This window comes from Pelophylax lessonae (assembly GCF_965119305.1).
Source record: "Pelophylax lessonae genome assembly, chromosome: 8".
In the NCBI taxonomy this organism is placed as follows: domain Eukaryota; kingdom Metazoa; phylum Chordata; class Amphibia; order Anura; family Ranidae; genus Pelophylax; species Pelophylax lessonae.
The window spans coordinates 43,644,991-43,671,893 of record NC_138775.1 but is presented as its reverse complement, the minus strand read 5'-3'; the positions used below and the strand labels follow the sequence as shown (position 1 = coordinate 43,671,893).

General features: G+C 42.7%; 1 protein-coding gene across 1 annotated transcript in view; it reads right to left on the bottom strand.

The window, feature by feature from the left end:
* The window catches only part of FRMD4B (FERM domain containing 4B), a 293,986-nt gene that overhangs the window by 10,528 nt on the left and 256,555 nt on the right, over nt 1–26,903 (bottom strand). The window contains exons 12-19 of the mRNA XM_082264943.1: nt 13,445–13,521; nt 11,422–11,560; nt 8,563–8,698; nt 7,261–7,394; nt 4,233–4,352; nt 2,633–2,861; nt 2,380–2,436; nt 1,966–2,107 (exon numbers count right to left, since the gene is read on the bottom strand). Of these exons, the coding sequence (XP_082121069.1) occupies nt 1,966–2,107; nt 2,380–2,436; nt 2,633–2,861; nt 4,233–4,352; nt 7,261–7,394; nt 8,563–8,698; nt 11,422–11,560; nt 13,445–13,521 (1,034 nt within the window). The remainder of the gene's footprint in view (nt 1–1,965; nt 2,108–2,379; nt 2,437–2,632; nt 2,862–4,232; nt 4,353–7,260; nt 7,395–8,562; nt 8,699–11,421; nt 11,561–13,444; nt 13,522–26,903) is intronic.

Genomic DNA, 26,903 nt, shown 5'->3' with positions numbered 1-26,903 from the left:
TTGTTGAAATCTTTAAAGCATAAATTTCAGTTTGTGGAGCTTCAACACAGAACTCATTGGGAGTTCTGACTGTTACTTTAAACAAGCAGACTTCAGTAATCGTCAGCATTACATTTTTCAAAGCCTGTTGTATCCTGCAGCCCATCCATTCTTAACCAGGGTTAGATGCATTTCTAGGGTTCCTCCAGAGGTTGTTAGGGGTTCCATGAGCTGTGGCTGACTGACCTCCCACCTGATGGTGCCAGCAAAGCTCTGGGTTCAACACCACTCAGCAGAGCCGGCAACAATGATCATTTTGCTGGTTTGCAAAAGTGGCGTTCCGACCACCACAGTAGGAGGGGCATTCTTCTCACTAATGTAAGGAGCATTTTTCCCACTGGCCACCAATATAAGGGGCATTTTTCCCACTGGCCACCAATGTAAGGGGAGGTTTTCCCACTGGCCACCAATGTAAGGGGAGTTTTTCCCACTGGTCACCAATGTAAGGGGCATTCTTTCCACTGGCCCCCAATGTAAGGGGCATTCTTTCCACTGGCCACCAATGTAAGGGGCATTCTTTCCACTGGCCACCAATGTAAGGGGCATTCTTTCCACTGGCCACCAATGTAAGGGGCATTCTTTCCACTGGCCACCAATGTAAGGGGCATTCTTTCCACTGGCCACCAATGTAAGGGGCATTCTTCCCACTGGCCACCAATGTAAGGGGCATTCTTCCCACTGGCCACCAATGTAAGGGGCAATTCTTTCCACTAGCCACCAATGTAAGGGGCATTCTTCTCACTGGCCCCCAGTGTAAGGGGCATTCTTCCCACTGACCTCCAATGTAAGGGGCATTCTTCTCACTGGCCTCCAGTGTAAGGGGCATTCTTCCCACTGACCTCCAATGTAAGGGGCATTCTTTGCACTGGCCACCAATGTAAGAAGTATTCTTTCCACTGGCCACCAATGTAAGGAATAATCTTCCTACTGATCACCAATGTAAGGAATAATCTTCCCACTGATCACCAATGTAAGGAATAATCTTCCCACTGATCACCAATGTAAGGAATAATCTTCCCACTGATCACCAATGTAAGGGGCATTCTTCCCGCAGGCCACCAATGTAAGGGGCATTCTTCCCACAGGCCACCAATGTAAGGGGCATTCTTCCCGCAGGCCACCAATGTAAGGAATATTCTTCCTATTGACCCCTGAAGAAATAATTTTAGAAAATTATTTCAAGGATTCCTCGGCGGTAAAAAGGTTGAGAAAGGCTGCTGTAGATTTTTTAAAGCAACAGTTAACAATCCGACTAAGATTTACTGTATGTTTATTATCTGCATACTGGAATTGAGATTTTCTTTAAAGGCTTCAACAAACTGCCAGAAACTTGCATTACAAATGCTGTTTTTTTACAAGCTGAAACTCATATGAACAAGGCCTATCTGAACTAGGGTTCCTCCTGTGGTTGTTATGGATTCCTTGAGCAAATTCATCTCCTACTTACACTGACCACTGACGCAAAGGTGGCAATTCTACACTGACCTCAATGCTGGGGGATACCACAATTGTCAAGATTATAACTAAAAAATTGCACAGAGCAGTAGGGTTTAAAAATAATTATCTTCCCAGGGTATCAGATATGCTAGGTATGCCATAATAATTTTATATATCAAACATGTTACAATTAGGTGCTTACTCTGATGTACGCATAACTGTAGGTATACTTATTTTTAGCATGGGTTCCCTGAGACCTGAAAAATATTTAAAGGGTTCCCCTGGCGTAAAAAAGATTGGGAAAGGTTGCCTTGTGATCTCCAGCAGTAAGATCCCAACTCTACCAACCTGCCTTGGTCACCAGAGGAGGACCGACTCTATAAAAGGCCAATGTCCTACAAACCATAAAACTTTGAAAACTTTTGCAGACAACAAAGGGCAACAGCAGTTGTATCCCATATCAAAATAGGACATAGGTTCTTTGTTTACCTTGACATCCTCATGTCCGAGAACTGCTCGTTGAGGGAAGACTTTCTAGACAGGCTTCTGTCCCCCACGGATTTTGGAGGTCGAATTTTAGGAGAATTCTGTAGGGAACAGGACCTCTGCCCTTGCAGATAAAGAGCTTCATCTGTAATTGAGAAAGTACAATGAAGTCCAAGTTTAATAAATTCATAAAAAACATGCACATTGCTGACCCACAAGGCAAAGCCATCTGGAACTCCATTATACAGAAGCAGCCAGCAGAGGGCACTGCAAACCATACATATCTTTCCGATAGACAAATATTTGCGTTTAACCGTTCTGTACATGAACTCAACATTTCCAGAAAATGGCAAAACCTTGAGGGACAGTTATTCTTTCTCTGTTGCTCAATAGTGTAAATAGTCAGGTGATACTTACCATCATCAAATGTAGTTGTATCAGATAAGGAACTGCTTTCTGAAGGGATGATGTCATCTAGAAAGTTTGAAAAAAAAATTAGTGAGTGGGGCAAGAGGACAAAATGATCAGCGGATGCATTCATAAAAGCTATACAGTATTACATCAATAAAGGGTGTGCAGTACTGTATACTGCTACTGGAATAACAGCTATAAAACACGGCTACACCAATATAAGTTATGTTCTAGCCTTGTCATTAGCATGGCGCCATACCTTGTATCAGCAGAGAGGCCCTCTTGGTTGGATCTTTCCCGCTCTTCACTCTGTACTCATTGATTGCACTCTCTATGTCCTGTAACCTTTTAATGGAGTCGCTGTAGTCCTGCTTCCTTTTCCTTTTGGCGTTCTTGCTCAGGTCCGGCTCCATCAGAAGTTTCTTTGTAGCTTCTACCATTTGTTGCTGGACGAGAAATTTGTGCTCCAGGTTCTTTAAATCGGAATCCTGAGCAAAAATAAAAAAAAAAATAACAAAATCAAGACCCTGGATAAAACAGACCGAAAAAGGAAATACTGCAATGTGTTTCACAGCAGGATAAAGAAGTGGACACACGGGAAATGTCACTCTCACTTCCTGCCTGCAATAGACATCATGATGCAGACTAGCCAGGTTTATTATCTTAACTTCCATTGGGAAAACATTTGACAGTTTTAAAGCTGAATGCCAGACAAACCACTAAATACACAGGCACATTTAACTATGCCAAAAGGATGTTTATTTCTGTTCATCCAGTCCTGAGATTTACACAGCTCTGTCACCCAGCACAGCCTGGTCTGGAGGGGAGGGGGCCAGGTGTTTTTTTCTGCTGCAGGTCAGTAACTCTTACAGGTCTTCTCCACACCCCAGTCCATGATTGGACAGTGAAAGGAGAAGCAGCACATGGATGAGCTCATCATCTCTGTCACTCTGCTCTCTCCTCTAAGCAGCATGTTCCTTACACTGCAGAACAATTGAATGGCTCCTTGTGCTGCCTCTCCTTTGCCCAGTCTGAGCTCTTCTATACAGGGACTGAAAAACTCAAAATACCAAGTCAAATTCAGATACTTACATTCCTTGCATTAAAAAAATCCATTTACGAGTAAAGAGCTGCATTCAAGTTTTTTTTGCCCGGCCTTGAGTTTATCTTTTCGAATCATCATGTATCTATTATGCCTTTCTCAATTTTAGTTACTATTTCTCACCTACTATTATGGCTAGCAGACAGCAGAGATTTCCTGACATTATGGGGTTGATTTACTAAAGGCAAATAGTCTGTGCACTGCAAGTGTAATTGCTCTAGGAGGGGAACATGCAAGGAATATAAAAAAAAATGCATTTTTGCTTGCATGTAATTGGATGATAGAATTTAGCAGAGCTTCCCCTCCAACCTAGAGCAACTGCCCTTGCAGTGCACAAAGGGGTTGATTTACTAAAGGCAATTAAACTGTGCACTCTGCAAGTGCAGTTGCTCCAGGACTTAGTGAATGAGGTAAAGCTTCACTTTGAAAGGATTACCCAATCCTGTGCAAGGAGAATAAAAAAAAAAAATGCTTTTTTGCTTGAACGTGATTGGATGGATTTACTAAGCTCTGGAGCAACTGCACTTTGTAAAGTGCACAGTCTACATGCTTTTTGTAAAACAACCCCTGCTGTATGTTAGCATTCAGCAAATCAACCTCTATGTAGTCTTCTCTATACATTGTCCAACTGCTGCTAATAGTTGATAGGAGCCTCATGCAGAATTAGAGCAGCATTGTGTTACATTCCGTAGATATAAAAAGCAACAGTCTCAGTTGTTTCTAAATACAGGAAAAGAGAACATTTGTATGTATCTACCTCTTCACCAAGGAGAAAGTTGTCATCCAGTTTAAATGCGGTGCCCATTCTCCTCCGGACATTAGGTGGCTGTTCACCGGGATTCAGCGGATATTCTGATGGTAGTTTCCCAGTCAGTTCCTGAAAGAACAATACACAAAATGAATATTATTTTACTTTTACAAAACTACTTGCATAACTTTATCAGCTTTGGTTTTTTCCTATACAGGCTTGTTCACCCCAGAATGCCTGTGAGTTGATGTGCATTTAAATGCTGTGCATTACATTTTTTGAATGGATAGATTTGAACTGACTTGTGTAGAAGTCAGTGCACTAAAAATGTGAAGAAGATGCTCTACTATACAATAGATCTGCTTAAAGAGGAGCTCCACCCAAAAGGGGAAGCTCCACTTGTCTGCCTCCTCCTTTGCCACATTTGGCACCTTTTGGGGGAGAGCGGGTACCTGGTTTTGACAGATACACGCTTGCACTTCCAGCTCAGTTTGCCGTGGCAGTTTGCCCCCCCCCTCCTTCCCCCTGCAGCCAGCATATTCAAAGAGCACAGCACGAATTTCCCATGCGCAGTAGGAAACCAGCTGTTAGCCACAAGGCTAGAACGCCATCTTAGCCAAGATTGTGGTGCCAGCACCCGAGAGCCGATTCAAGAATCGGCTTGGGTGAGGACACCGCTGGATGCCTGGACAGGTAAAAGTCAGCAGCTACAGTATTTGTCAGCAGCTAAATGGTTTTTGCATATAATATACACACACCATTTTTGTAAATATTTTATTATATCCTTTCATGTGACAACATTGAAGAAATGACACTTTGCTACAATGTAAAGTAGTGAGAGTACAGCTTGTATAACAGTGTAAATTTGCTGTCCCCTTAAAATAACTCAACACACAGCCATTAATGTCTAAACCTCTCGCAACAAAAGTGAGTACACCTCTAAGTGAAAATGTCCAAATTGTGCCCAGTTAGCCATTTTCCCTCCCCAGTGTCATGTATCACTCTAAATGTCTCATACTGGTCACTGGAAGTTCAACATGGCACCGCATGGCAAAGAACTCTCTGAGGATCCGGAAAAAAAGAATTATTGCTCTACATAAAGATGGCCTAGGCTATAAGAAGATTGCCAAGACCATGAAACTGAGCTGCAGCACGTTGGTCAAGACCATACAGTGGTTTAACAGGACAGGTTCCACTCAGAACAGGCCTCGCCATGGTCTACCAGAGAATTGGAGTGCACGTGCTCAGCGTCATATCCAGAGGTTGTCTTTGGGAAATAGACGTATGAGTGCTGCCAGCATTGCTGCAGAGGTTGAAGGGGTGGGGGGGTCAGCCTGTCAGCGCTCAGACCATACGCCGCACACTGCATCAAATTGGTCTGCATGGCTGTCGTCCCAGGAGGAAGCCTCTTCTAAAGATGGTGCACAAAAACTCTGCAAACCATTTTCTGAAGACAAGAAGACTAAGGACATGGATTACTGGAACCATATCCTGTTGTCTAATGAGACCAAGATAAACTTATTTGGTTCAGATGGTGTAAAGCGTGTGTGGCGGCAACCAGGTCAGGAGTACAAAGACAAGTGTGTCTTGCCTACAGTCAAGCATATTGGTGGGAGTGTTATGGTCTGGGGCTGCATGAGTGCTGCCGGCACTGGGGAGCTACAGTTCATTGAGGGAACCATGAATGCCAACATGTACTGTGACATACTGAAGCAGAGCATGATCCCCTCCCTTCGGAGTCTGGGCCGCAGAGCAGTATTCCAACATAATGATCCCAAACACACCTCCAAGATGACCACTGCCTTGCTAAAGAAGCTGAGGGTAAAGGTGATGGACTGACCAAGCATGTCTCCAGACTTAAACCCTATTGAGCATCTGTGGGGCATTCTCAAACGGAAGGTGGAGGAGTGCAAGGTCTCTTAACATCCACCAGCTCTGTGATGTCGTCATGGAGGAGTGGAAGAGGACTCCAGTGGCAACCTCTGGTGAACTCCATGCCCAAGAGGGTTAAGGCAGTGCTGGAAAATAATGGTGGCCACACAAAATGTTGACACTTTGGGCCCAATTTGGACATTTTCACTTAGGGGTGTACTCACTTTTGTTGCCTGTGGTTAAGACATTAATGGATGCAATTTGAGTTCTTTTGAGGGGACAGCAAATTTACACTGTTATACAAGCTGTACACTCACTACTTTACATTGCAGCAAAGTGTCATTTCTTCAGTGTTGTCACATGAAAAGATATAATAAAATGTTTACAAAAATGTAAGGGGTGTACTCACTTTTGTGAGATACTGTATGTGTTGTACATCATATGGCGGTGTGCATAAAGCCTTAGGTTGAATTTGTATACAATAAAATCTGATTGCATAAATTTCCCTTAGCATTACTAAAATTAAACATGAGGAAACACAAAGAAAGTATTTAATTCGTATCAAATCGTACAGACACTTGCGCTACATAGTTGATGGTAGATCTAAAGAAGATTGTACAATCAGATTGTATATTGTACGGTCAGCCCTATGAATCAAAATTCATCTGGTGTGAACCAGCTGGATGATTGTGTTAGCTTTGTGTTGTTTTTCTTAGAATATGGACTGTAATGTCTGGGAGTGTTTGACACTACAGTCCCATTGATAGGGCAGAACAGTGGCTTAGTGGTTAGCACTTTTGCCTTGCAGCACTTCCTGCATGGAGTTTGCATGTTCTCCATACAAGCATTACTCTGGATAGGCCAGTGTTCTCCCACACTCCAAAGAGATGCTAGATAGTTAGCACTAGCATATGTATGTATGCATGTGTGATAGGGACTTTAGATAAGTCCTGGCCCCCAAGGAACATATATTGTGAATGTGCAGTATGTAAAGCAATAGCTAAAATACACTATATAAATGCCAATAGTAAATGGATAAATACTGCCCTCCCTGGTGCTCTGCCAAGAATACGGTTATAGCAAACACAGGGCCTATGCTATATGGAACCGCAATGCCCTCCTCAATTAAGTGGTTCCCATAAACTTAGCTTATATCGTTACTTACCGCCTCCCGCATACATATTTTCTTTAGCTCTTCAATTTTCTTCAGCAGCACATCCTGCAAATCTTTCTCTTTCTTTTTTAACTCTTGGATTTTCTCTGCTTTTTGCTCCTCGCTGACTTCTGAATCAATGGAACCTGGAACATAAAACAACTGGTCAAGCCTCCAAACATCCCCAATGACAGCTTTAATACATCAAATAATGGCTGTCTGCACCACATATTTAGGCTTCTGCAATGTTACAGTTAAATTGTAAAAGTTTATTAGTTTTACCACTACAAGGGGTTTGGGTTAGGTACAGTAGGTGTGTATCACTATGTAGCAGCAATTCTCAGCTAGGGTTCCTCCAGGGTTGGCTAGGGGTTCCTTAAGTTTTGGCTAACTGACCTCCCATCTAAAGGTGCCTGCACAGTTCCAGGTCAAACGCCAACTGGCAGAACAAGAAGCATGACTGCAAGGGTGTCATTCTAGAGACCCCTGTAAGGGTGGCATTCTTCCCACTTTCCACCATCAATGTATGAGGCCTTTTCCTGATGCACCCTCAATGGAATAATCTTACTTGGGGTTCCCAGAGATCAGAAAATCAAGGGTTCCTCTGGGTCACAAAAAAGATTGAATAAGGCTGCTGTATAGTATGTATTCCAGGTATAATGTAGTATATACTTCATATGTGACAATGGTAAGGTGGGTCATTTGATAATGTTTTACAATGCATACTAAGGGAGGTATATTAGGTCCTGTACTGAGAAGCAAAAGCAGGCCATACATACAGATCTTATAGGAAATCTTAACGTATTCCCCCACCCATGCACAAACAGCGTGGATCGACCAATCTCAACTGTCAGCTGTTGTATTTTGACAGCCAGATCTAGCAGCTGTCAGAATACCAGAACAGTGCTTACATCTGATTGGATGCAGGCAATGTTCAGCTGCCAGTTTTCCACCTAGCTCCTTCCACAAAAGTCGATTGTTCAATGGACTTTTGTCCAACCAGGGCACATACAGCTCAGATTTCTGTAGATTCTGCATAAATTGGTCAAAATTTGAGCCATATAAGGCAGACTGTAGTCAAGCAACCAGATGCGATCCTTGAGAAGGTGCATGGGGGTGGGGTGTCAATAGGTAAGCCAGAGAGAGGCAGAGGCAAGCAAGGGCTGGTTGGGAAGAGATAGGTAGTGCCAAGGTGCGGGGACGGGTGATGAATTTGGCATCCCACTCAATGTACTATATATTCAAAAAGCCAAGAGATCTAAAGCCCATGTGGTGCCCGATGGCATGACCAAGACAGCAGTGTGCCCTTATTACCTGAAGAGATTAAACTACCGCTGCTGGCCATGATCACTGGGTTTTTCCCATCCACCATTTTGGAAATTCGGATTGTGCTGTTTTCCGTCAGGTCCATAGAAAGTTCGTCCAGACTGCGTGCGGTTGGAATTTTCGCCTGTGGATGATGGATAAAAAATTATAAATGACAGCAAGACACACCGATATAATAAGAGCCTAGAACTAATACTGTCCTCCTCTGCCGCATATCAACAAATACACCGGGATTGGCCCTGCCACACTGAAAGCGTTATGGAACCAGCCAATTAGGCTCCACAAGTGTCAGTGATTGCGTTATAGTACACAGCTAAATGGAATTTAAAAGATAAATGACTGAATCAATTAGCATCATCTTTCCTGCAAGCTGACTTTCTCCACGGCTGCAAACAAAACAACAAAATTAATGGCTCTCATTGATAGATAATGAAATTATTTAAATTGATGAGATAATGTCACGGTAATGACAATGAAATTTAAATTGCAAATAGCCAGGCCAATTAGCATCATGCCTTTCTCTCTGCTTTACCCATAAGAAACAAAGTACAAATTGGCTGCTCTGTGAACCCCAACTGGAACCAGGCCATGATTTAAAGTGTATCTGAACCCAAGAACAAACATGTAATATATTGCAGCTTACATGTTGTGGCTGCATTCGTTTTCTTTTTAAGGTATTTTATACCTTATGTATTACTATGTATTTTCATCTGGTGATCCAGCCAGTAACACACTTCCTGTCCTAGGGTGACAACTATTGGGCCCTGTTAACACCTGAGCGTATTTCAGCTCGTAAAATGCTCATCTGTGAAGTCTCAAAACGCCCAACAAGCAAAATCCCATTCATTTCAATGGCCCCTGTTCACATCTGAGCGTTTTGTCGCCTGAAGCAAAATGCCTGAAGTTTAGAAAAAAGTACATTAGCTTTTTTTTTGGCAGATTACAAGCGTTTTTGTTAGATGTCAATGCCTGCCTCCAAACACCTGCAAAAAACGATTGAAAAAAGCCAGAAAAAAACGCCTGAAAAAAGCCCGAAAGAAAACGCCTGAAAAAAGCCCAAAAAACGACAGGTGTGAATGGAGCCTTACTCACCCCACTGTATCTATGGAGGAGCAGCGTGGTCACACTAGGCTGCTCTTCTGATATGGACTACAAACATTTCCTGCTTTCCTTATTTCCACTACATAGGGGCAAGGGGTTTGTTCAGTTCACACAAGAAGCAGATAAGATTGTTTGAGATAGCTCATAGCACTAAAAGTTATACACTAGAACAGTGATGGCAAACCTTGGCACCCCAGATGTTTTGGAACTACATTTTCCATGATGCTCAAATACACTGCAGAGTCCATGAGCATAATGGGAAATGTAGTTCCAAAACATCTGGGGTGCCAAGGTTGGCCATCACTGCACTAGAACGACACTGAAATTCTGGCAGGATAAGCTTTTCTGTACTTGCAGACAAAGCACTCATCTTGATAAAAATAAAAATGAATGCAGCCACCACATCTAAGGAATGGAATGCTGCAATAGATTTAATTTCTGTTCTTAGGTTTAGATGCATTTTGAAAGCCAAATTTACCCTATCCTCATTCATTCTATTGATTACATATATGAGATACAACAATCGCTCACCTACATTTATTTTAGTTTTATTTATTACAGATATTTATATAGCTATATGTGTCGTTCCCTCTTTTTATTTTTCTCAGCCTTCCCAAGATCAGGGTTCTTTCACATCTTCTAACATGCAACAAACCGCACACAGCTCTTATGATAGAAGAGCTTCTTTATCTAGTTAAAGAATAAGGCTAGGTCACACTATAAATCACCTATTAATCGCACTGAATTCTCATGCAATTCTGATGCGATTCAGTGCAGTGCGATCTGACCCGATTTGAATGGGCTCACACTGCACCACATCGCACCAAATTAGTGCATGCACTGCTTTTGGAAACACACTGTAACCGGATCACATACTTTTGTACCATGCAGTCCGGTTCAGGCAAAACGCACTGCGTTTGTCACCTGTGTTTGAGGTGTCATTAACATTGCACTAACACCTGATAGGGCAGGGCGTTTTGAACACCGAGTTCTAGTCTGAACCTGGGCTAACCAAACTTGAGAACAAAAGTGTAAATATTGCATTTTGCCAGTCCTTAGATGTGGTGGCTGTCTTAATTTTCACTGTTCATGCCAAGAACATTTTCAGCAAGTACAGAAAATACCTGTCAATCCTTCCAGAAATGCAGTGTACTTGTCACTTCCCGTGAGCTGAACTGAAAGCACTAACACAGTTTTTTTTTCTATAAACTATTAATCCGACCCCCCCCCCCCCCCCCGCATAATGGAAATAAAGAGGAAGACATGTTTGTAGTCAAACCTGGGTGACGACTATGGCTCCCACCATCGACAGTGGAAGAGTGAGTGTAGCTACTCTAGGACAGAATTGTTATTATTAACATAATCCATAATAATAAAAACAATATTAATTATAGGATTTTTCTACTCTTTCCTCCTCCCAGCATGTTTTGTCAGCACATGTGCTTGATTGGCTCCCAGTGTTGCCCCTCCCTCTGCCAATTTGAGCTTTGCTGTATATACAATATATATATATATATATATAGATAACCAAACACATATTAATTACACAGGGTCTGTGGCTGATTAAGGTGGTAATTAAACTCAATTGGTGCCTTATCTGCATTCAATTAGCCTCAGAATCTGTGTAATTCTTATAAAAATATATTATATAAAATATATATATATATATATATTATATATATTTTTTTTTTAGAGACAGTATCAACAGTAAAAAAAAAAAAAAGCAGTTGGATTATATTGACTCACTTTGCTCTGCTTTCTGTCCAGGTAGAACTGATGTTGACTAATTGCCATCACCCATATGGACTTGATTAGAGAATTGCTGGCATACCAGGTCTGAACTACAAAACTGCTCTGTCCAAAGGTTCGCCTTGACACAGTTATTCTAAAAATTTGAAGGAAAAAAAATTCAGATTGATAAATGGTATAGATAAGCGTGACACATGAATGCATGCCCTACTATTCAGATTGACAGATGGTAAGTATAAAAATATGTGAAATTTACAAGCATTCCCTTACCACTGTAAACTTAGGAATAGGGCCTATTTTACAGCTAAATTACATTTTGTTGTTTAAAAAATTGTTTAATGTGAAAAGCAAATTTAAGGCTCACGCATTTGGGCGTATTGAGACATACAACGCAAAATATGGTAAGATTTCGGCATTCGGGAACCACAAGTGTTGCGTACAACTGTCTGTACAAATGAATTACAAGATATGGCTGTATGCGGTTATACACAGCTGTGAGTGTAAACATGCCTACGCCCTTGGATGTAGACTCCTGCAACCAGATGCGTACTTCTGTATGAATTGCATGTTTTCTGTACATTGAGCTTCAATCACAAAAATGCATATGCGCTTCTGCGTCCAGGGGCATCCGTCTATAAATATATACATGTTGATGCTCGGAGCTGTGTATACACGCACATACAGCTGTATTCTGTAATTTATTTGCAAAGGTGCCTGTACGCAACACCTGTGGCTCCCATGCACTGAATTACATTGCGTAGGAAGATATGAAGTCATTAGCACTCCAAATAAATGAGTTTCACATATTTATTGTGCCGGCAGTGTCCCATAAGTGATAAGAAACCAATGTTTTGGGGTCTTGCAGGGTCCATTCCTCAAGGCTTTTTATGAATCTGCTTTAATTCTAATACAACCATGAAGGCCACCAGTTGAGCACCTATGGTCTGTGGCCACCTCAAGGGCTCATGCACAGGGGGGTAAGGGGGCATGTAATACAGCCTCCTATACAAATGAATTACAGGATATGGCTATAGACTTCTGGGCTCAGGGATGTACGACTCATACACATTTGTACTTAGAGCTGCGAATATGCGTCTATAGCCATATTGTACAATTAATTTGTATAGGAGGCTGTACGCAGCATCTGTCACTCCTGGGTGATGAAATATGGCAATTTTTATGGTATATGCTCCGATACTCACCTATGCATGAGCCCTTGAGGTGGCCACAGACCGTAGGTGCTCAACTGGTGGCCTTCATGGTCGTATTACCATTAAAACTGATCATTCATGAAAAGCCTTGAGGAATACTCTCCTGTGCATGAGCCTTAAATGTGGCCACAGACCACAGGTGCTCAACTGGTGGCTTTCATGGTCATATTACAATTAAAGCAGATCACTGAGGAAGAAGTCAGCACATCCTGACTCTGGGGAGTGGTTGTCTGCTGATTTGTACCTCTAGCTGCAATGCTCCTGCTATCCTGTTTCCCTCAGAGCATGGGCTGACATTTTTTACTAGGACAACACAAGATGTGCGTTTGCGGATTCTGTCAGGTTGAGATGGATCGGTCTTATTGTGTGGCCATGTAGGTGCACTCCCCTAGTGTGATGTTTCTGTAAGTTATGTGATCTATTTGGTTTGCATGTATTTTCCTCAGTTTCCCTGTAGAAGAGACTATGTCGGAGCGCGTTGGAACATGAGAAATTTGCATCCAAATTGCATCATGATCACTATTATACCTGTTCTTGTTTTTGTGATTTTTTTGAGATTTGTTGAATACATTTTGTATGATTTTTATAATCGGTGTACTAATATCGGTGCCATAAAAGTCCCATTCCAAACCAATTTTTTTTTTTTTAAATGCTTCCAATTGGGGACATGGCATGGTTTATCTTGGGGGTCAAAATACTCAACACTATTATATATTATTTGATACAGAATAGTCAATCTCTGACAACTTGCTTGTTCTTCTGACACACTGAAATTCTGAGAATTAACAAACAAGATTTTTTTTTTTTACCTGCGGGGATCGTGAACTTCCACTGCAAATTTCTTCTCTCTAAAGTACAAATTCTCCAGCTGCTTCCACTGAAATAGCTGCAAGAGAGAGACAGAAAAAAAAGGTTTTGCTATAAATAACCGTATCATTATCTATTTAATGTGCAGCACGCTCTGCGGTGAAAACTTATTACAACCATAGGAAGCCTGAGCAAGCAAGGCAATTGGAAGCTTAAATCACGCTGGAATGGTTGCGGTTGTTATTTACGGTGAAAATAAAAGGTTTGGAATAAACACTGTAAACAGAACGTGGCCTTCACTACAAAGAACAGCAAAACATACAGCGAGATCCCAAAGAAAAGGACATGTTCTGCAAATTGGAGTCCAATACTTGTGCCAGGCTTTAGGATGAGAAACCTTTTAGCGTTTGCAATAAAAACTACAAAATAAAAAATGTAAATCGGCTAAGACCCCTTTTACACTGGTGATACGATCAGCTCTGTCTGTCGGGAGGACCTGATCCGAAGTTCCATGTAAAGCCAGCCATAGACCGTTCAAATCCCAGCTGGTTCAGCAGGGACCAGCCAATATTCAAACCAGAGGCATAACTAGAACCTTCAGGGCCCTGGTGCAAGAAACCATGAAGGACCCCCCTGGACTCCTTGCCGATGCCCTTCCCTTCAAACCTGGGGCTCTTCCCACTGATCCTTGGGCCCTTTACTCTCATTGCGGGGCCCTTTATTATGGTCCCGCACCGGGACCCTTTCACAAGTTCTGCAGTGGGCCCCCTTCCTGCCATCTTGGGAACTCCCCACAAGTGAACTGGATAGGAGGAGTGGCGGGGGCAGCATACAGAGGAACCAATCTCCTCCATTTTCCTCCTGCAGCTACAGGAGGAAAAAGGAGGACAGTGATTTATCTATAGGCTGCCCCCGCCGCCCCTCCTATCCAGGTGTACAGGGGAGCCGCACAGGCCCCCTGGAGCATGGGCCCGGTTGTGATTGCAACCCCTGCAACCCCTGTAGTTACGCCCCTGATTCGAACCATGTACGGGTAAGCTAATTGTACCCAAGTTGATCAGTCGACCAACTTGGGTACAATCAGCATGTCAGATTTTTTTACACAATTATTGCCAGCAGCTATAGCCACTAGCAATAATCCCTGCGTGTTCTCACCGCCAGGAGAACACAATAGCTCTATGGGAGGATCTCCCCCATCAACATTGACTGTGTTGATGGAGGAATCAAGCAATTTTCTTTCTTGCAGCCCAGGGTTGCAAGGAAGAAAATCGCTCCATCTATGATCAGCTTAAGTCTATAGGTGGATTTAAATGGACATACATCCGATTAGATTTGCCTATCCTCGTGTCCGTCGAATCCCAGAAAAAAAATGAAAAGGTTGGCGTTCTGTTCTGATTTTTTTTTTTTACCTATGCGTGATCCAATCTAGGTCCATAAATCTCCTGTAGCAAAGCACATGGATGTCACAAAAGTGACTTTCGTTACATTCTGCTCCAATTCCGAAGGGGGACTCTTCTGTGTAAAAAGGCTAAAATGTAATTGCTGCTAAAGTAAAGATTTAGCCCATCTCAGCAGAGATCACATGACCTGGTGCCTAGGCCTATAGACATGTGACATGTGCCCCATCATTGGTTTCAGTGGAAGGAATGGATTATCAAAAAAAGGGAACCTGGAGCAGAAAATTGGTTAATGCATTTGCACTTCTAAGCCAACGCTTTTTTTTTTGCTTAGGATAGAGTAGGAAGGGGTTAAAACCCCTATGCTATTTTTCTGCTGTCTGTTTCCTGCTGGGTAGATTTCGCTTCACTTTCTGTTCTGAACAACAGGCAAGAGGAAGAAAAAAAAAATCTAACCAAAAGTTAGAGTAATTTCCCACTTAGTTGTCACCAGAATATGTTTCCCCATTGGAGGATTTCCCTTCACCTCTTGCTCTAATGACAACTCTAACATTTTGAATTTCCCCTCACTTTTGGTTTCTGTGACAATGGTGTGAATCTCCCAGACTACATGGATAGAGGGTCTAACCCAGAAACTCTCTCACACGTTTTATGCCAGACGAACCCCTAAAATAATTTCTAGGTCTCAGGGAAACCTTACTGAAACCAATTCTTTGGAGGTCAATAACAAAAATACATCTGATCTAGCTGGTCAGTAGGAAGAATGTAACCCTTACGAAAAGCTGAAAAGACAATGTCATGCAGCTGGCTTTGCCAAGTGGCGTTGGCCCTGGAACTTTGTAGACTCCACCAAACAGGAGGTCAATCAGCCACAGCTCAAGGAACCCCTAGCATCCTCTGGAAGAACCCTGGTTGAAAATGGCTGCTCTAGAGGTTGTTGGGCTGTGGCTGATTGACCTCCACTCTCATGGTGCCTAGACAGTTCCAGGGCCAACACCACTTGGCAGAGCAGCTTCATGATCTCTTTTTCTGTCTGTAAGGGTGACATTTTAACCAATGTAAGGGGCATTTTCCCATTGACCCCCACCAAATTTGTTTTAGCAGGGGTTCTTTGCGACCCTCTGGGGGAACAGAGGTTAAGAAAGGCTTCTCTAGAGCAGGGGGTCTCCAAACTTTCTAAACATAGGGCCAGTTTAATGTAATTGAGACTTTAGGGAAGCTGGACTGTGGTAAGTATGAGTAGATAATACCCTAGCATTGGCAGAAGGATTATTACCCTATTATTAATATTACTGGAGGAATAGTGCATCATCACTGGTGTCAGTGTAAGGAATATTGCCCCATGGTTGGTGTCATTTAAATGGAAAGTGCGCCTTCTGTGGTGCCAGTGGAATAGTGCCCCATGGCTGGTATCAGTGGAAGGACAAGTGCCCTATCATTGGTTTCAGTGGAAAGAATTGTTGTCATTTGGAGGAATTGTGTCCTAATGTGGGTGTCAGTGGCAGGAACAGTGTTCTATTGTTTTATATCAGTAGGAGAAATATTGCCCCAATGTTGGTGTCAGTGGAAGTAATCGTGCCCCATTCTTGGTGGCAGTGAGAAGAATAGTGCCCCAAGGGCTAGATAAAGGCAAGCAGAGGGCTGCAGCTGGCCCACAGTTTGGAGACCACTTCTCTGGAGGACCCCTGGTTAAGAATGGCTGATCTAGACTCTATGAATGTGCCTTTATAAACATGTCCCATCTGCTGTATGCACAGAAATAAATGCAGCAGTCAGCTGTCCAAAGTTTTATCATTGTAGTACAGTGAAAGCCTGCTCCGAAAGCAAAAAACTATGCAGAAAATATTTAACCTTGCAATACATGAGAAGGCAAATACATGTTTTTAAAGGATGTATTAAACACACATAACAGCCGCAAACAATATATTTTGTGTATACAGAGTTTTGCATGCAGTTTGTTAAAGGGAGCTTATATTTCCATAGATTTGAATCGAGTTCCACATGTAGAAGTGAACTAACAATTGTCCCCATGCCAAACTTGGCAACTTAAGAAGTTCCGGAACTTGAAATGCCAATCTGCCAGGCTTAACAACAAGACAAACTGTAACAAAGTGTAGCAGCCCATAGCAACCAAAAATAAATCTCAGTTGTCTCTCTAATCTAAAGTCTGATTGGTTGTTCTAGGTTAGAATTTTCCAATGCTCAAAAAATGCATCTAGATCTCTCTCGGATACATTGGACACAATCTTTCCCAGAACTACAGGTCCCAAAGAGTTCTGTAAGTCTATATCTGAACAGTATAAAATCCTAAAGCAAACATTATATTGCAGCTTACCAATTCTTAGATGTGACGGCTGCATTAGATTCCTTTTTCAGTCTCTTTTATTTTCACCTGGTGATCCAGCCAGCAAGTCTGTTGCTATTCAGAAGCACACTCTCTCCACCAGAATGTATCAGTTTACATGGATGAGACAAACCATTTAACACTGACAGGGAATGGTCAGCTTTTATTTATTTATGCAAAACCTTTATCCCAAAAGAAAAAAAATTGTTTGCTGTAACTGATTATAAAGTGCTAGCTGGAGTTTGGCTTCAATTTATTAAAATCTGATAATACATTTAACACTCCCCTCCCCCAGACTGACAACTCTGCTGTGCCTCCTGCTCTCCTTTAGTGGGTCCTTTCACACGGGACGGAGTCCGTTCTGCTCAGCAGGGGATCGATCCACCGATCCCTTCTAAGCAGGCGGATGACAGCTCCATCTCCGCTCTGTGTGCGGAGACGGAGCTGTCAGATTCCCGCTGTCCTCTTTGGGGAGATCGGATGAAAACGGACCGCCTGTCCATTCTCATCCGATCCGGTCCTCCAGACAGATGGAAAATAGGGTTTCCATCCGTCCGGATTTCACGGATGGGATTGGATCGGAGAGCAGCTGACATCCGCTGCCCCATAGGGATGCATGGAGGATCCGATCAGGTCCGCCTGAAACACTGACAGGAGATGCTACTGTCAAGATCACCGGGTGAAAACAGAGGGGAAAAAGGCCAAAGAAAAGAAAACAAATGCAGCCACCACATCTAAAAATTAGTAAATCGGCAATATAATACATTGTTGGTTTAGGGTTTTTAATACTGCTTAAAGGAACTCCCGCTATGCTTCTTTAGAATCCAAGATAGGAATGCTGGTACTTTTAGTTCCACAACATGTTGTTCTTCTGTCCTCCGTTACTTATTATTCTGGTGTCCTTTTACTGCACCAAGAACAGCAGAAAGTCCTCCTTTTGACAGCGTGATCAGCGGCATTGGTCACAATTTTCAGCTGGTTTTTATTCCCTGCATGTTCAGTGCCTCCAATATGGAAGTCTCACTGTACAGGAACCCCAGTGCACACCCAGCCATGTATGTCTATGAGCTATGCAGGTATGCCAGTCTCCAGGGCAAACAACAGTCGTTGGCCTGCAAAGTCCAACCCAAGTGCAAGTGCCACCCCAGGAACATTCAGTCAGGACTTCTTCAACATACCAATAGATGCAACAACTAAAATCTGTGCTCGCTTTACATCTGGTTGTGTGAGTACTTCCAAGATCAGAAAAGGGTTAACAGCAGAGAAAAAAAAATAGATTTTAAAAGCGATCCTTGTTTTTCTCAGAGATTCTCCAACATTTTCTGTTCCAAGAGTGAGAATTTAAGAATGGCACAACAGATCCTCAATGGGCAGCACAGTGACATAGTAATTAGCACTTCTGCCTTGCAGCACTGGGGTCCTCCATTTAAATCCCAGCCAGGACATGATCTGCATGGAGTTTGCATGTTCTTCCTGTGCTTGCGTTGGTTTCTCCAAGTGCTCCCAGTTTCTTCCACACTCCAAAGACATCCTGGTAAGTAGACGGACTCCTCTCTAAATTTGCCCTAGTATGTATGTAAGACAGGAGCCTTAGACTGTAAGCTCCTTGGGCAGGAATGGATGAGACTGTACCGTATCTAAACCAAAGTTTGTGTCTCCAGCACATCAAGGATCCGTGAAATAAAGTCCAGGTGTTTATTCAAAGATTACATCACAGTGTTAACTGTGACATTTCGGGGTCATACAGTACCCCTTCATCAGGCATGTACCATAAGTAAAACGCCATGGAAATTATTAGTGCTATAAATACCTGTAATAAAATAATGCCTATTCCCATACTAAGTCCATGCCAGGTTTAAAGATTAAAGGGTACAGATAACTTAATAAAAATGGCAATGCAAACCCCCTATATAAAACATCTCTAACACACTTAAAGGGCAGTATATAAAAAAAACAAAAAGCAGAAAATCTTGTTCTCAGCAAGGCGGAAAGGTTTGTTAACACTTGTACACAATGACATGTTGCAAGCGCTAGCACCCAGCCACCAACAGCTGCACGCCAAATGTCCAGCGTCAGCCCTGCAAACACTGAATGTCATTGACTGCCGGCTTACCTATTGTGTTCCCTCCTGGAATATTAAATCCCCCATTGTATGCTAGTAATCCACAGATGGGCTCTGCATGTGTCTCTGCTGCTCGCCTGACACTTTGTGAGAGCTCTGAGATACTGGAAAGGTGAAACTCCCAGCCCTGACCATCCCACTGATGACACACCAATTACATCACAGCCTGTATCAGCACACACAGGAACATTTACATACACATGCCTATCTCATCTCTTACTGGAAGACACCTTCTACCCAACCCCAGGCTCTCCTCCCTCCCTACATTCTGGGACCATGTCAATGAGAACAAATAAAAATAAATAAAAGTTACATTCTGTTCCCTTTTTTTTTTCCTTTTAATCTTACAATCAGCTTCCGTAAGATTCCAAGAATACAACACGCCCTCCCCGATAAATAATTAATGTTTCTGTATTTACCCCCAAACACTGTTCTGCTGATTATGTATCCATAAAATGTTTTTTTTTTTCTTTTTTTAATTAATCACCTTTTTGTTTATAGACTTCTTTGTGTGTTTATTAGGATTTTTTGTTTTTAATAGAGTTTTGCTTTTGAAAGTAGTGGAAGCCAAAATTAAAAAAAAAAAAGTAACCTCTACTTTGGGTGGGCTAAACTTTGGAATTATAACGCACATTTTTATTGATCAATACAGTAGAATTACGATAGTTTTCACCAGTATGATTTATTTTATTAAATGTATTTTTTGTTGTTCTGTTGCTATCTTTGTAAGGTGACCTTGGTTGTTTCAAAAAAGGCGCCTATAAATATTATTATTGTTTTCTTATTTTTTTATTTTTATTTTTTTTGAGATTTTATTTTATTTTTTTTAGGCGAACTGCAGCTTTTAGTGCCGGTTCACATTTGCGATACGCAGGGGGTGTCAATTAAAAGTTAACAACACCCCCAGTTGCGATCGCATATCGCAGTGCGATCTGCAAGTTCGCACAGAATCGGATCGCACTAGTGTGAACCACTATGCGATCTGATTCTGCTGCGGATGAAAAAAAGCCTTAATGTGCGTGTTTATTGCGGATGCGGTGCAAATTCAGCCATACAAATTGTATGGCTGAAATTCGCACCACACATGAGATCGTATGTAATTTAGGAACAGTGCGCTCCAAATTACATGCGATCTCCGCAATTGCACAAATGTGAACCCCGGCACTTAGGCCCCTTTGCGATGCGGGAACCCTGCGAATCCACTGCGGGTTCCCGCATTGCGTTCAAATCGCAGGCAGTTCACACTTCCATATGCAAATCGCTGGGAGTGTCAATGCAAAAGTTATCGACACCTCCAGATCAGTTCGCATATCGCAGTGCGAGCTGTCAGTTCGGACATGAATCGGATTGCATAGGTGTGAACCACTATGCGATCAAGTTCCGCTGCGGACTCAAAAAAAGGGTCCTGTGCGAGTTGTGTCCGAATGCAATGCGAATTCAGCCATATAATCTGTATGGCTGAATTCACATCGCACAGACATCGCATGTGATTTTCAGCGCAGAGCGCTCCGAATCATATACGATGTCTGTTATCGCACCAGTGTGTACTGGGACAAACACTGATGGACTGAGCTAGTCTGCCTGTTAGTTTTTCAGACGGACCTGATCGGACCATCCATAGCACTCTATGGAGTGGTGGATGTCAGCCGACATGTGTCTGCTGAATCCCGCCGGCATCCGATCCAATCCGGTCTACTAAAAACAGATGGATGGGGATCCGCTCTCCATTCGTCTGGCGGATCAGACGACAGTCAGATGGAAACAGGCAGGCGGTCCGTTTCCATCTGACCGCCCCATAGAGAACAGCGGGCTGTGTCTAGGTCTGCTCTGCATTGCGGAGCTGACACAGACCTGTTATCCGCCTGCTTAGCGGAGATCAGCGAACAGATCATCCACTGAGCAGGCAGATCTGCTTGACGGAGTCCGCCCCCTCTGAAAGGGGCCTTGGACCTCGTTCATTTTTGTGATTTGTAGCACTTTAGCCACAATGCACAACAAGATCTAAGCAACACGCTTCCATACAACTTGGTGCAAAAAAGCTGCAGGTACTTTTTTTGGTGCCGCATGGACTTTAACAGAAGAACATGAAAAATGCATACAACCCCATTTTAAAAAAACGCACGCAAAACACATGGAAATCAGACGCACAAGTGTGAACTGAGGGTTATGCTAGCCATACACCAGTCGAAAAATCATTCAAATGAGTTTTCAAAAATGAACACACGGTCGTGAGAGCAAATTATATTGCCATCGTAAATACCAAATTTCAAATGATAAATCGTTCAATGGACATAAATTAATTATGTTTTTAAATTTTTAATGGGCAAGAAACACATTAACCTTTCAATTCATCATCCGTTAGGCAGGCGTTTTCCAAACTTTTCCTTCGATTTTTTGGTTCAAAAACATAACAGCCAATTTTTGATTTGTGCCCATTAACTGGACGAAAAACAAGTGAACTGTCCAAATGATGGGTTTTTGAACAATTTTTCGTCTAGTATATGGGCACCATAAGGCTGGCTACATTATACAATTTTCTTATTCAATTTTCTTCAGATTTACCTTCAACTATGTAGTACAAGGGTCTGCCTGATTGCATACACATTGAAAGTGTTTAGGTTTGACCTAATATTATATGGTTTTGGCAAATTTAACACAGTGGCTAAGTGGTTAGCACTTCTGCCTGGCAGCACTAGGGTTGTTGGTTTGAATCTCAACCACCGCACTACCTGCATGGAGTTTGCATGTTCTCCCTGTGCCTGCATGGGTTTCCTCCCACACTCCAAAGACATGCTGGTAGGTAAATTGGCCCCAGTATGTGTATGTATGAATGTGAGTGAGGGGCCTTAGCTTGTAAGCTCCTTGAGGGTAGGGACTGATGTGAATGTACAATATACGTAAAGAGCTTCATAAATTAAAGGGGCTATATAAGTTATAAGTACCTGTAATAAATAAATATAATGTATGGCCAGCCTTGTGCCTGGTACACACAATGAGAAAATTAGACAAATGATCATTCGTGACTTTGTGCATGCTATTATATCGAACCCAAGATTGCTACTAAGCGTAGGAAAATTCTCTTACAATCCAGTACAACTTCCCGTGAGCGTAGCAATGTAACAGCGTGCAACCAGAAGTGATGTCATGTATCCCCCGGGGTTTGCCACACCACTCGGCTATATCCGTTTGGAGTGTTGTAGTTGCGCATTGCTATCCTCAAGTAGAACATTTTTATATTTACCAAACAATGTTAGTGTCGTATTTAGGAGAATTTTTGTTTTTAACTAATATTGTTATTCACTTCTCCTATATTAGTTTTCCTTTCTCCTTCCGGGTTTATTTTGTGTTTCTGATCAAGCCTGGATTTTTTTTATGGACCAATACTGTACGGGCTAAATGAAAATCTTTCGTTCTGTTATCTTATGGGAAACATTTTCCTGCTTGGCCCTTCAGATAATTTCACATGAACTTGTCATGATCAGCTCTCGAAAGCTGTGTACTAACGATCAGATTTTCTCATCGTGTGTACTAGACGTTAGACCCCTGCTACCCAAAAACCCAAAACATTCTTCTTTTCCTGCAGTCTTCTAGCTGGTCTGATGATGTCACCGGTATGTCTTCTTTCTTCAATGGGGGATGGGCGTTCTTCCACTTTGATTCTACTCTGAAATGACAGCCCTGCTCATTCCTGGAATACATTGAACCCACCCTGGGTAATGATGCCCCCTAGAGTGCATGTAAATAACAGGCTGGGCTCACAGGAAATGGGTAGAACCACAGTATCATTCTGCCCAAAGAGAACCTTCAGGGCTGGATCAAGGAGAAAGCTGAGGACAATGATGGAGCATGGAGTAGAAAGCTGGGCACAATGATGGAGCATGGAGAAGAAAGCTGGGGACAATGATGGAGCATGGAGTAGAAAGCTGGGCACAATGATGGAGCATGGAGAAGAAAGCTGGGGACAATGATGGAGCATGGAGTAGAAAGCTGGGCACAATGATGGAGCATGGAGAAGAAAGCTGGGGACAATGATGGAGCATGGAGAAGAAAGTATAGCCTGAAACAAAAAAAAAAAAAAAAAAAAAAGGGAGTAGGGCTAGCATGACAAGGGGGGCAGGGTAATCCGGGAAAGAGAGGATTAGGCTGCATTCACACTTGAGCGTAGCGTTCCCGCGCATTTTTTTTAGGCGTTTTTTCAGGCGTTTTTGGAGGCAGGCATTGACATCTATCAAAAACGCTGGTAATCAGCCCAAAAAGAAGCTCATGTACTTTTTTCAGCTACAGGCGTTTTGCTTCAGGCGTTAAAATACTCAGATGTGAACAGGGGCCATTTAATTTAAATGAATGGGGTTTTACTTCTTGGGCGTTTTGGAACGTTTTTTTTGAGCGTTTTTGGAGCTGAAAAAGCTTCCTGTATCCAGTGAAGAAGACACGTGGAGGAAGAACATTTCCGCCCGCCCCTGTAATGGAGCAGTTATTCTTTGAGTGGTCATCTTGCCTTGGCAGTTAGGGTCTTTGGAGGCGTTTAAAATCTGCTGTGATTATCATATATGGGGACCTATCTGAGGTATGGAGTCCCCTGTGGAAGGACAGTTAACGGTGGGTTAACTGGTAAGCTAGACTGAGAGGTATCTGCAGAATGTTAAGGTGGTTCCCCGAGCCAGTGCGGTGCGGCTGGGGACCGTGTAAGTTGTTACACAGATACGAAAGTGGATACTTGATACTTGGGGCCTCCAAAGATCAGTAACCGTATGGTTATGGTTATGTCTATTGTATTATTTAATATTGTTCCTGTTTTAAGGAATGTTTGTTTTATTTGGTTATTGGTTAATAAATAGCCGCTACAGCCAAAATTGTTTTCCAAAATGATGTCTTGGTGGTTATTTAGTTTAGTTGGGGTATTAGTGTTGGGATAGATCAGCAGCCTTTATATATGTGGGTGCTGATTACATCTGTGGTGGGGTCAAGCTGGGGACAATGATTAAGCATGGAGAAGAAAGCTGGGGACAATGCTGGAGCATGGAGAAGGAAGCTGGGGACAATGATGGAGCATGGCGAAGAAAGCTGGGGACAATGATGGAGCATGGAGAAGAAAGTTGGGGACAATGATGGAGCATGGAGAAGAAAGTTGGGGACAATGATGGAGCATGGAGAAGAAAGTTGGGGACAATGATGGAGCATGGAGAAGAAAGTTGGGGACAATGATGGAGCATGGAGAAGAAAGCTGGGGACAATGATTAAGCATGGAGAAGAAAGCTGGGGACAACAATGGAGCATGGAGAAGAAAGTTGGGGACAACGATGGAGCATGGAGAAGAAAGTTGGGGACAATGATGGAGCATGGAGAAGAAAGCTGGGGACAATGATGGAGCATGGAGAAGAAAGCTGGTGACAATGATGGAGCATGGAGAAGAAAGCTGGGGACAATGATGGTGGAGCATGGCGAAGAAAGCTGGGGACAATGCTGGAGCATGGCGAAGAAAGCTGGGGACAATGTTGGAGCATGGCGAAGAAAACTGGGGACAATGATGGAGCATGGCGAAGAAAGCTGGGGACAATGATGGAGCATGGAGAAGGAAGCTGGGGACAATGCTGGAGCATGGAGAAGGAAGCTGGGGACAATGCTGGAGCATGGAGAAGGAAGCTGGGGACAATGATGGAGCATGGAGCAGGAAGCTGGGGACAATGATGGAGGATGGAAAAGAAAGTGGAGATTGGCAATCATTTTTTTATATTGGGGGGAGGGGATCTGAAAAAAAAAAAAAAAAAAAAAATTCTTGGGAGTTCTGCTTTAGTGAAGGATCAGGTCATGTTAATTTTGCCAAATGGATGACAAATAATGCATCCAACCATCAAAAGGGGCTAGTTGCATATTAAGATTTCTCAGATCTCTAGTAAATACCTTTGTGACAGCAACTGATACAAGAAAAGGAAGGAAGGTGTTAACTGCACGTGTGTCAGTACTCTACACCAGTTGCCAATTAGCATAGTAACTGGCTCTGAGCATCTGAGAGGCAGGTGATTCACCCAACAAATATTGGTGAGACAACTACCTGTTTTTTAAAATATGTACAATCTTCTTTGCTTTCTATTTTTTGGCATTCTCTGTTATAGGAAACCTTGCCTCTTTACTGTCAATGAGTGTTCAAAGCCCTGACAGTTACTGACACAAAGCATTATGGGAGGTAAAGTAGATCTAATCTCAATCACTGGAATCTCACATAAGTTTTAACATGTTGTGTAATTTCAAAAATTATTTTCAACCTTTTTAATCTTTTCAAATCTTCAGTTTTAATAAAAAAACAAAACACCACCTGGTGATCGTGCCAAGAAGGTCCTTGCTCAGGCACTTTGTTATTATGGGGACAACTGTCTGCCAATCATGCCCTTGCATTGTCATCTTGTCACATGTGCCCCTGGTGGAGACTACTAGCTGCAAACAAAAAACAAACACAGGGGCGCACCGGCCTAGCGCAATATCCTCTCTAAAGGGCTTTATTGAATAAAGGAATACAAATACTCACAAATGTGTTCTTGGTAAATGCATATCGCAATATTAGGTTGCTGTCAGTGTCAGAAACGTAAGGTGAACCGTCCTCAATGGCTAGAAATGTCTTACGCGTTTCGAGGCTAAGCCTCTTCCTCAGAGCCTACTAGCAAGAGGCTTAGCCTCGAAAACGCATAAGCCATTTCTACCTATTGAGGACGGTTCACGGTTTTTGATGCTGGCGGCAACCTAATATTGTGATAATCATCAATAAAGCCTTTTATGCAGGATCATATTTTTATTTTTTTTATTTATTTCAGGTACTTATATAGCGCTGTCAATTTACGCAGCGCTTTACATATACATTGTGTATTCACATCAGTCCCTGCCCTCAAGGATCCAATTAACCTACCAGCATGTCTTTGGAGTGTGGGAGGAAACCCACGCAGGCACAGGGAGAACATGCAAACTCCAGGCAGGTAGTGTCGTGGTTGGGATTCGAACCAGCGACCCTCATGCTGCTAGGTGAAAGTGCTAACCACTACACCACTGTGCTGCCCATGGATAATGCGCTAGGCTGGTGCACCCCTGTGTTAATTTTTTGTTTGCAGTGGTCCTGGACTACCCTGGTCTTGAAGGGCTGCAAGGCTGAAGTATTCAGGAGAAGCCAAGTGTATAGTGTCCGGTAGCCACATGTGTGGCCTAGGCTGGTCAGAAGGCCACTTCTCAGAGGGCAGGAGACAGATGCAGAGCACCAATTTTTTGTTTGGAGACTACTAGCTGCAGTACTACACCACACAGGCATAGTCCAGTGATGACAAAATTGGGACGCTGGTCCAGAGCGACGACGTGCAGGCAGCACTAGAGCAAGTGAATGCAGACAGGAAGTGTCTGAAAGAGGCTGGAGGAGATTAACGGCACAGAGATAAAAAAAAGGATGAAAAATGGTAAAAACAGAATTTAAAAAAGGCAGCTGCTTATAGTACCCCTTGTTTTGGGAAACTAGATTTCTACCAGATAGGGTTTTAATTTAAATACTAACCTCCCAATAAATTAAATGTCCTACTCTGTGGCTCCACCTTGGATAATCTTTGGCTTCATTCAGATGGTCA